The sequence below is a fragment of the Etheostoma spectabile genome, chromosome 6, assembly GCF_008692095.1.
Source record: "Etheostoma spectabile isolate EspeVRDwgs_2016 chromosome 6, UIUC_Espe_1.0, whole genome shotgun sequence".
NCBI lineage: Eukaryota > Metazoa > Chordata > Actinopteri > Perciformes > Percidae > Etheostoma > Etheostoma spectabile.
Window position 1 is genome coordinate 19113156 of NC_045738.1, and position 10076 is coordinate 19123231.

At 40.5% G+C, this 10076-nt stretch overlaps 1 protein-coding gene across 2 annotated transcripts in view; it reads left to right on the forward strand.

Moving 5' to 3' along the window:
- The window catches only part of gabpb2b (GA binding protein transcription factor subunit beta 2b), a 14695-nt gene extending 6290 nt beyond the window's left edge, over positions 1 to 8405 (forward strand). The window contains exons 5-9 of one of the 2 annotated variants that reach the window (XM_032517599.1): positions 2796 to 2904; positions 4073 to 4237; positions 5077 to 5198; positions 6135 to 6564; positions 6991 to 7026. In XM_032517599.1, the coding sequence (XP_032373490.1) occupies positions 2796 to 2904; positions 4073 to 4237; positions 5077 to 5198; positions 6135 to 6564; positions 6991 to 7016 (852 nt within the window). In that variant the 3' untranslated portion in view covers positions 7017 to 7026. Of the gene's footprint in view, positions 1 to 2795; positions 2905 to 4072; positions 4238 to 5076; positions 5199 to 6134 lie in introns of both variants that reach the window. The other variant, XM_032517598.1, reaches the window with a different exon arrangement.
- The last annotated feature ends 1671 nt before the right edge of the window (positions 8406 to 10076 follow it).

Genomic DNA, 10076 nt, shown 5'->3' on the forward strand with positions numbered 1-10076 from the left:
GGCTAAAATAAAGACGAGAGGCGAAACAGCGAGAGAGATGGACAGACAGATGAAGGCGGGGAAGACGAGAAGACATGATGAGTAAATGAGGGGCTTGTGAGAGAGGCATAGAGAAAGATGGACAGAGCTTAGGGGAGAGCGAAAACAGAAAGGAGGGGGAAGAAGAAGATAAATGGGGGAGCCGAGGAGATTAAAAAAAAAAAGACGGAAAGGAGGAGAAAAGACATGTTTGCACAGTGCCCCTGTGATTTCAAAAAGCAGGTTGAATGTTTTCTAAGTGCAACTAGCAAAGCTCCAGTTGGACTCTCACCGCCGTTGCTATGGTTTCAGTGGCCGTGCAGCATCTCTCTGTCAGACAGCCATGTTGCACAAACAGTTCTTACAATAACACCCGCATTTAGACACCATTTCACACAAGATGGGATTAGACCTTGTCTTTAAAAACATTAAGAATCCACACTTAAAATTACAATGACAGAATTGTGGTTGATGATTATGTTGAAGTTAGTGGTCACAGTATTTGAAAAATGAGATTATAAAAGGTCCACACACTCTCCTACCAAGGCTTTATGTAACAGAGGTGATTGTGGGACTTCAGGTGGTACGTAGGAGGTTCTAGTTGGCATTAGATAACTCATCTCCCTGGACGGGACTCTCCAACCAGCCAGGATACAGATAGTAGGGCCTCGAGCAATAGCAGCTGGTTGCCCCATGCGAGATGGCTGCACACAGAAGGCCACTGACACATGTTTATGAAACACAAACACCCACAAGTGGCCAAGAGTGAGAAATGTTCCCCTGTGGTCACTGTTTGAAAGGGCTGAATCCCCGTTGTTGCGGCTATAAGCTGTCCCACAAAGTGCTGCTGCGAGATTGTATTGCAATAATTTATTCCTCCACACATACAATACAACTAGTACTGCAGTTACCAAATTACTTTGTGTCGCTATAAGTGCGGCGGTCGATAGAAAGTTTTTGCTCCCAGACTCACCCGCTCTCTGTCAAAGCCCAAAAACCCAGGTGAACAGGTGAAGCAAACAACTTCCGCTCGAGCCGCCATGAACACACCCACCACCTACAATATGAGTGGACAATATTATAATAATAACAATAATAATATAAATGAGACCATAAACAACATACATTATGTGGCTCCTACACCCGAGAGTGCACCATGATATGCGTTTGTTCTCTGAGGAAGTGAAGCACTTTAGCTTCTAAGAAAAATAAACCACTGGACATATTTAGGTTCAGACACAGACATAAAGCCACAAAGAAATGTTAGTGTGCCATCCATAAAATAATGACCATTGTTTCTCTTTCTTATCAAGTCTGAGCAGATAAAATGTCTCCTTCAAATGAAATCGCCACACTGAAATTAAATCACCAGTGAATAAACAATAAAACAAACTATTGGTTTTAAACCTTTGCATACACCTATTGCCGCCATCACATTGTATCCAACATAAACAGCGGGATTACTTTTGCTTGGAAAATGGGCCACTTTAAAAAAAGAATTGTCATATGATCAATGAAGTGATTCTCAAAGTAATTGTCACTTTCAACCGTTATTCTTCAGGGCCCCAAAAACTGCTCAACTGTGACTCTTTTCTAATAAAATAAAACTAGTGGCTTAAAGTGTCAGTTTCAATTACAGAGTACTGATGCTATCTACTTTCTTATCTTGTGTTTAAACCTTTTATCATTGTTTCAGACAGATGAAACAATTGGTAGGGTCTTTTTTTAATACATCACAGTGTTTCAGTATTTTATTTTAAGGGCTCTATCTTGCAACCGGCGCAGCACAAAGCCTGACGTAAGTGTCTTTGCTAGTTTAAGACCGATGCAGTTGCCAATTTCCCGTCCAGCACCCACGTAGTTTAAATAGCAAATGCACCTGTGCCCATCTGTGCGCCCATGGGCGCAGTGGTCTTACAGGGAGGTGTGTTCAGGGGAATTCTGGGCGTGGTACTATCTTGAGACAGAGGGAAGTGATGGCGCCATTGACCAACAAAAACCTGGTCTATAGTCAGTGATGTAGCATCTCATTGCTATTTTAACACCGAATTAGTAAAATGCACCTGGGCTCATGCACAGTGCGCACACTATGCTTGTCTCACACACACACACACACACACACACACAGGGAAGTGCAGCAGCACACAACATTACATTACATATAAAAATATGTGCAAATCCGCCATCAAAATAGCTCAAAACACACCTATGATTAATGAAGACACTAAGTACAACCGTTTTAAACATTGCGCACCATCGTAAAAATAGGGCCCTATGCCTGAAACTCGTTAATTGGGTTACACATTCATCTAAAATGTAATAAGAGAGCAGAAATTGTATATATATATATACCACTTTCTCCCTCCAAAAGGCATGCAAGTATCAATTAAAATAATCTGAAATTAAGATATAGTTTCAGTATTTAAAATTTCAAAATACCTCCTGGATTAATTTGATGTCCCGAGAGGTTTGGCCCATGTATCAGAATTGGTGGAGAGCAAAACAGAGCTAAAAGAGAGTAAACGGACGTAACATTATCGCCATATCAACCAAGAAGGTATATGTCACTGTTTACAGCTTTTTTCCTTCCACTTCTCCCAAATAGCTAAATAATTAGTCATTGTGGGGTTAATTCATATTTGTTGAATATAATCCCTAATGATTTCATTTGAAATGTTCTCACTCTCTTATGCAACAGATCAGCATGTACTGTACATTATCATAAACTGCAACAGGATGTAATGTAACCACAGCTCCTGTTATATGTGTGTGCACAGGACGGCATGCAGAACCAGGTAAACATTGACCCGGAGTCCCACTACATCATCCGTGATGGTGGTCTGGTCAACCTCTCAGACCTGGTCACCGCCACCAAAACCAGTGCAGGTAGGCAGCACGCATGCATCCATCAGTTGTGTTTAGGTGCAGTGATAAAGTATAGACGTTAAGTGACAAAAAAAAAAAGACTGAATAAACAGCTGGTGAAAGAGGATGTGAAATCAAGGTGCAGGTGGAAAAAGAAACCTCAGGAGACTTACTGTGTTATCTCAAGAGACATATCATATTTGACGACAAATTAAGAAACATCTGGACTGGATGATCTAGAATAAAAACAAAATGGCAGACAGTTTTGGAACAAGAATTAATTTGCCAAAATCCAGGGGTGGAATGTAACCAAGTACCTTTACTTAAGTGTTGTACTTAAAGGTCCAGTGAAGAAAGTAAAATCATAAAGTGAAATTCTCATTTCATGGGACCTTTAAGTACAAACCAGAAGTTTGTACTGTAGTTGTACTTGTGTAGCTACTACTTTCTTTTCATGCCACGTTCTACGTTTAACTACTAGTTACTTTACACATTAAGACTTTTGCACACAAAACACATGTAGTTTATTAGATATGATGTTTTAATACAAATTAAACTACCCATCAATATAACGGCCCACATGTCCAGCTGAAATGATTTGCCGATCAAACACGTTGATTGACAGAACTGTTTAGATCGTTTCCAGTTTCTAAAATGTGAGGATCTTTCTGCATTGAGTACTTTTAATTGTCCTGATACTGATTGATTGATACTGATACATACATACTTTCACTTAAGTAACATTTTAAATGCAGCACTTGTAATAGAGTATTTTTACAGAGTGGTATTAGTACTTTTACTAGAAACTGAATACTTCTTCCCCCACTGCCAAAATCTTATTTTGTAAAGAATAACCCTGAGGCCTGAGATAAAGACAAGACAGTAATGAATTACCAATGAATGGAACTGGAAAAGGGACCCATTCACTCTTTTTATTGGATGTATTCTCTTATTCTTGACAGAATAAAACAACAAACATTAGCTTCTCGGTAGCAACCGTGTTAATTTAGAAATGTCTTTGACCATCCAACGAAAGTTTGAAAATGTGCAAATTGGAATCCTTGTCCTCGTCTTCTCTGTGGTTGTGTAACATTACTGGCCTTGGTTCATTTTTGAACAGCATCATAATGTGGCAGTGGTCCTAGGCGGCGCCTGTTATCTAACAATACAAACCAACTGTTGTCTGCAGGCAAGTCAGAGGACGTCATCGCTGCCGAGTCGGTGGAAGCAACCTTTCAGCACGTGGTGGGCGACGGTGGGCAAAGGGTCATTACCATAGTGACGGACCAACACGGCAACATGCAGCCAGCGTCCCTGGGCCAGCAGTACATCTTCACCCTGCAGGGGCAGCAGAGTGAGTAGGCAACACAAAGGTGCTCTCGAAAACTGAGCAGGACATAACTCAGAATAGGGATGCACTGACATCTTAAAACGCAGATCATTTCTAAAAATGCAGCACTACAACAAGAATAAAAAAAAAAAAACAGTACACCCATTAGCAATCAGCTAATTAGAGAGTTATAATTCTGTACACGCTGTGGAGAATTCACACAAAACAGAGGCCCATTTATAGTGCCTGGGACTAGTACAGACTAGATTGTAGTTTGTATTTACTTGCATTTTGGGGAAAAGCTGCTTATTAAATGGGTTTAAATGTGATGGGAGAACATACAAAACAGGAAAATTAGACTCTTGGAACTATTTGTCATCTTTGGATGTCAAGAAAAAGATTTTCAAAGTTCATTCAGAAATGCTGTTGAAATATGTAAAACATTATTACAAGCCGGGTCTCGAGGAGAAAAAGAAGCAAATGAAAACCAGTTAAGTTGTTTGTTGTAAGTACAGGTAGGTGGGCGTTACTAAATCAAAGACAGAAGTATAAGAAAAAGAGAACTCATTATTCTGAGCTTTTAAAGAAAATGGAAAAAGAAACTACACTTGCTTTTCTGAAATGAAACCCAATCATACGGACAGGGAACCACACTGACATTTTGCATACATAGATAGAATAGGTTTGGCAGAACTACCAGTACACACACACACACACACACACACACACACACACACACACACACACACACACACACACACACACACACACACACACACACAATCCGAGATTGCAACACACGGAAACAATGTTGACAGCTCTGCACTGACCCTCCTCTGACATTTTCCTGTTCTGCGATGCAGTGGTGGCTCTGCCAGCCGGCACAATCACAGAGGAGGTGGTGGTTGAGGATCCTCAGCAGGCTACACCCAAACGCAAGAGGAGCACAGACCTCTCAGCCAATCACGTCGGCCTAAAAGACAAGGTAAGCCAGAAGTACCTAGGTACATATATGTTTATAACTGTGTAAACCTTTTACATGCTAGGTTTATCTTAAGATGTACTGGTTAACTTGGGATACAAGTGTTTTCTTCGATTAAGTCAATATTACAATTAGCTTGTAATTGTATACATGTAATTGGGGTCTGCACATAATTTACATTTACATTGTATGTTATACAATAATGTTGACTAAACTACATTTAATTTAAACCTGAAATCAACCAAACGGCAAGTCAATCCGGACCCAGCCCTTGTGTTAGGAGTATACAGTATGAATTGTAACGTCACAACTGTCAAAAAAAGAGCAACAAAAACATTGGGAAAAAAACAAGAAAGCTACAAAAGCGTCCTTACTTTTACTGCATGAAGCGCGATGAAAAGTATCGCCGGGTCCCGACACCAAATTCTATGTGATATGAATTCTTGAATACATATTGCTTGAAAGTTAAAAGTGAGTGTATTAAATGCTCCTTTTTTTAATTGCCAATCGTTCCGGACCTCTAAGCTTGAATAAAAATCAGACGCCGACCTTTGAGCGACACTTTTGAGAACTGCAGTCATATACCATCATTTCCTTTCTTTCAACTTGTACATTAAGTTCAACATCCAACTCACCCTATGTTCGAGTAGTACTACATGAAGCATGAAATATAAAAAAATATAAAAAATCTGGCTCCGCTAGCACCACCTACATCCTTCCGTGCGATTTGCAAAAATCCTCCGCTCTAACTGGGGGGGGCTTAAGAGACAGTTTGGGCTTCAGCAGGAAGGGGGGTGGGACTGAGAAGTTGTTCAAAATGTTCAAGATGTTTAAATTCTTTGGCTAAGTCCTGGATCTTCACAGTCCTACAGTACCTTTAAGGAAAGTTCCCATATATTTGACTTTTTTTATTATTATTATTTTTTTGTATATTTCCAGAAGGTGAAAGAAAGTCGCGAGCAGTTGCAGCGACAGCTGCAGGAAGCCAATCTCAAAGCCGAGGGGTACCAGCAGCAGCTCCTGCAGAAGGAGCAGGAGGCCGAGCAGTATCGCCTTAAACTGGAGCAGGCCATAGCAACCAGTAAAAACAGCATCAACAACGCCATCACCGCGACGGCCATTACAATAAACAACAACCCTACAGCGAAGCAGCAGCAGGAGGAGGAGGAGGAGGAGGTGATGGTAGAGGAGCAGCTAGAGACGACACAGGAAGCTGCAACAAAAGAAGGGGAGAGGCAAAACTTGGAGGAGGGGGAAGAGGTCATCTTCCTTCCAGAAGATGAGATTCTTGTGAATGAGCGTGAGCTGGAAGTGGAGGTCGATGGTAGAGAGGAAACACACAAGGCTTCCCCCCGTCAGATAGGCCAAGGTAGAAGGAGAGGCAGAGGCAGAGGTGGACGCAGACACTAGCTGACATGTTTTGTGATCATCTATTTAATTGATTTTATAACCTTTTGTAAACAAAAAGACTTTTTGTAAATATGTCCAGGTTTTCATGCGACACAAACATCAAGAAGACTTTAGATTTACATGACTTCATAGACCATTTCACGATAAACATTAACATAATGGCCCCAAGTTAATTTCCTGTTGTAATGTATGTGAATGACATTAACTGACAGGAATTTAACAAGAGGCCAGGCTGTTGCCTAGCAATGGGATTCTATTAGAAAAGGTCTATAGGACTTTACATTAGGGACACACTGAGCCTGGAGAGGACATGGTTGGCATCATGGACTTTGGTTGATGTTCAGTTCTTCAGTTCTTCACTACTTTATCTCTTTGTGTTTCATAGCTGTGGGATCACCTGTAATGTCATGACCAGCCCCCCCCCCCCCCCCCCCCCCCCCCACTGAGTAGCTGAGCTAGGTATAGTACTAGCTAAAGAATTAATCTTTGTAATGGTACCTGTCCACTGGAAAGAGGCATTTCCTAGTAAACAGCTGCCCAATGCATTCCGGTAGCGCCGCGGCCACTTTCGAGAAACGGGCTTGACAAGTTGCCCGCTCCTCATTTGCATAATTTTGAATCCAATTTATCCAAATCAGGGGGAGTCCAGCTCGACTCGCTGCTTTTGAAATCCCAGAAACATGTTTTAAACTGTCCGTTGTTGATCTTAAATGAAGACAGATTTAGCAGCTGTAGCTTTATTCTTGCATACTATTTCGGTGGACCATTTTTGTAAAATAAGAGAAAGTTTCCAAACTAGCAGCTATGGTGTTCTGTTTTTAAATTTGGGAGCAGACATTCCCATGTGAAGTGGGTGTCCAATCAGGTGCAGCCATCGCGGTTGTAGGAAGGTGTAGCGTGTTTTCTTTGCTCGTCAGTGGTCATTATAGATAAATAGATAGCTGCTAGTGACGGGCCCACCATGAGCGCCCGATGCGGCGAAGCGGGGCGATCCCCGCCACGCCACAGTGAACGCGTACCATTAGTTTGTACCGTCATTGTTCTGTGTTGTATTTCAAAGTTTACGTACATTTTTTTTTATGACAGGATTTGTGTCGAGGACGCTCAGACGGTGATGTGTCACTCAGTGAATGGGCCTCGGTGGAGGCACACGGTACAGTCAAAGATAATCAAGAAGCAATTACAGTAAGAGCAATAGGTGAGCTCTTATCCAGGGTGACCTGCAGTGAGCAGATAGGAGCCCGGTGGGGTTCTCAAGGACACTCCAACAGAATGCATCGCAGTGGATGAACACACCCTATCTTTTCTGGGAATCAAACTTGTGACCTTTATATTTTTAGAGCAGCGTCTTTAGCTACTCAGCCACCGTCCACTCAGTTATTTTACTGTGTAATATAATTGATTTAATACGAGTAACAAGAAGACGTAATATGGCATTTTAATGTTAATTCTTTGTCTAGATGACGATTTTCACACGTCTGTTGGGAGATGTGTATGACCAAAATCATGGGTGCAGGGATAAAGTTAGTTAAACTTTAATTAGGGCCATTTTCCATGAGAACAAATTACAGAGCCAGTTAGGGGATTTTGAATTTGATTGTTTTTGTTTTTTTCATTACTTCACAGCTCATCTTCTTATTATTGAAACTGTCAGGGAATGTTTGTTTACATGTTCGCACTTCAGGGCTTTATTCATCAGAACTTCTTATTTTTTGACACAACAAGTTTGTCAAATGTAATTATGTGATGCATTTTGTGTCTGTTTTTTGTCACTGAGGCAATAAAGTGTGTACTCATTAATGTTTGTGGTTGGTTTGCTTTATAATAAGAGGGACAGTTAGTTTTGGAAACTAAAATGTAAACAATAGTATTTAATAACGTAGAATAGTTTTTCTTGTGGAATATATTTAAAAAAAATACAAACATTTACATTTCAATAAATATTTCTGCTCTTTATTTATGCCCAGTTGGCATTGTATCTTCATGTATATCAGGATCCTAACACTTACTCATCATTATTTGCATGTAAAACGATCATTTGCAAGGGCGTAACATTGGGGGGGGGTTAAGCTAGGCATGGGGAACTTTACATAATATCATTTTTCAATGCAAATCAAACCAGCTATTAAGCTAAATGAAATAACACCATGCCGATCTCTATGTATGGTGAAGGGTATGTGATGATGGGGGGGGGTTACTTTAATTCCAAAGGCCAAGGGAAATTTATCAGGATGTATGGTATCCTGGATCCATGAAATAACTGTCCTTTAAAAATAAAAATGTGCTTGGCTCTATGGGAATTTAGCATAGGGGGGTGCATACTTATGCCCCTTGTATTTTAAGGAAGAACATTTATTTATTTACAATAAATAAATAAAATTGGTGTCCTTAAAAGGGTTGGCTTTTCCTAAGTTTTTTTAAATTAAGGCATTGCGATCAATGTCCAAAAGATGTTTTTTTTAATCAACTTTAGCATGGGTGTGTAAACTTTCTCAAGCCACGTTACTTTAAAAGACTGTGTTACATAACCTGTTAATAGAGACAGATTGCTCATATCTAGTGATTGAGCGTTAACCACGGGTAACACTTCTTTAAGTAGCCTCGTTGGGATGGGGTCTAAGAGACAGGTTGATGGCTTAGCTGAAGAGACCTTTGACATTAATTGTTGAAGGTCTATAGGACAGAAGCAGTCTAACTATATGTCCGGTTTTGTCTTTCTTTCTAGTGCTTCTGTGTTTACAGGTGAACCGTTAGAAATTCAGGGCAAAAGGTGATGAATTTTATCTCAAATTGTTATAGTTTTATCATTGAAGATGCTCATAAAGTTGTCACTACTCAGAGCTATAGGAATAGATGCCGCAATAGCGCCGTGACTGTCTGTCAGCCTGGCTACAGTACTGAAAAGAAGCCTTGGGTTGTTCTTATTTTCATCTATTAATGATGAGTATTCGGCCTTCCTATACATTTTCAGACTGTCTTGCCAATCTAAAGAAGATTCTTCCAGTTTGGTGGAACGTCATCTACGTTCAAGTTTTTGCAATACTTGTTTTAATTTGTGGGTTATACCAAGGTGCTTGTTTCCTTTGCTTCATCGTCTTCTTTTTGAGAGGAGCAACAGATTTATCAATTTGGGAGGGACTAAAGTTAACATAAAGGTTAACTTTGGTTAACTGCTCATCAGATCTCTGCAGAGTAAATCCAGACAGCTAGCTAGACTATCTGTCCAATTTGAGTTTTCTCCCACGCAACTATTTTACCATGGCTCCGTGCGGAGCTTAGCACCGCCCATGATAATTGTGATTGGCTTAAAGAAATGCCAATAAACCAAAGCTTGCTTTTCTCCCATCTCGGAATGCTGTGTGGACTCACCAGACCCTCCTCTGCTCTGCAGAGCAGCTAAGTAAGACCCCCCCGTAGATTACACCTATGAATTTATGTAAATGTTCCAGTATTCTCTTTGGACTGCAGCCA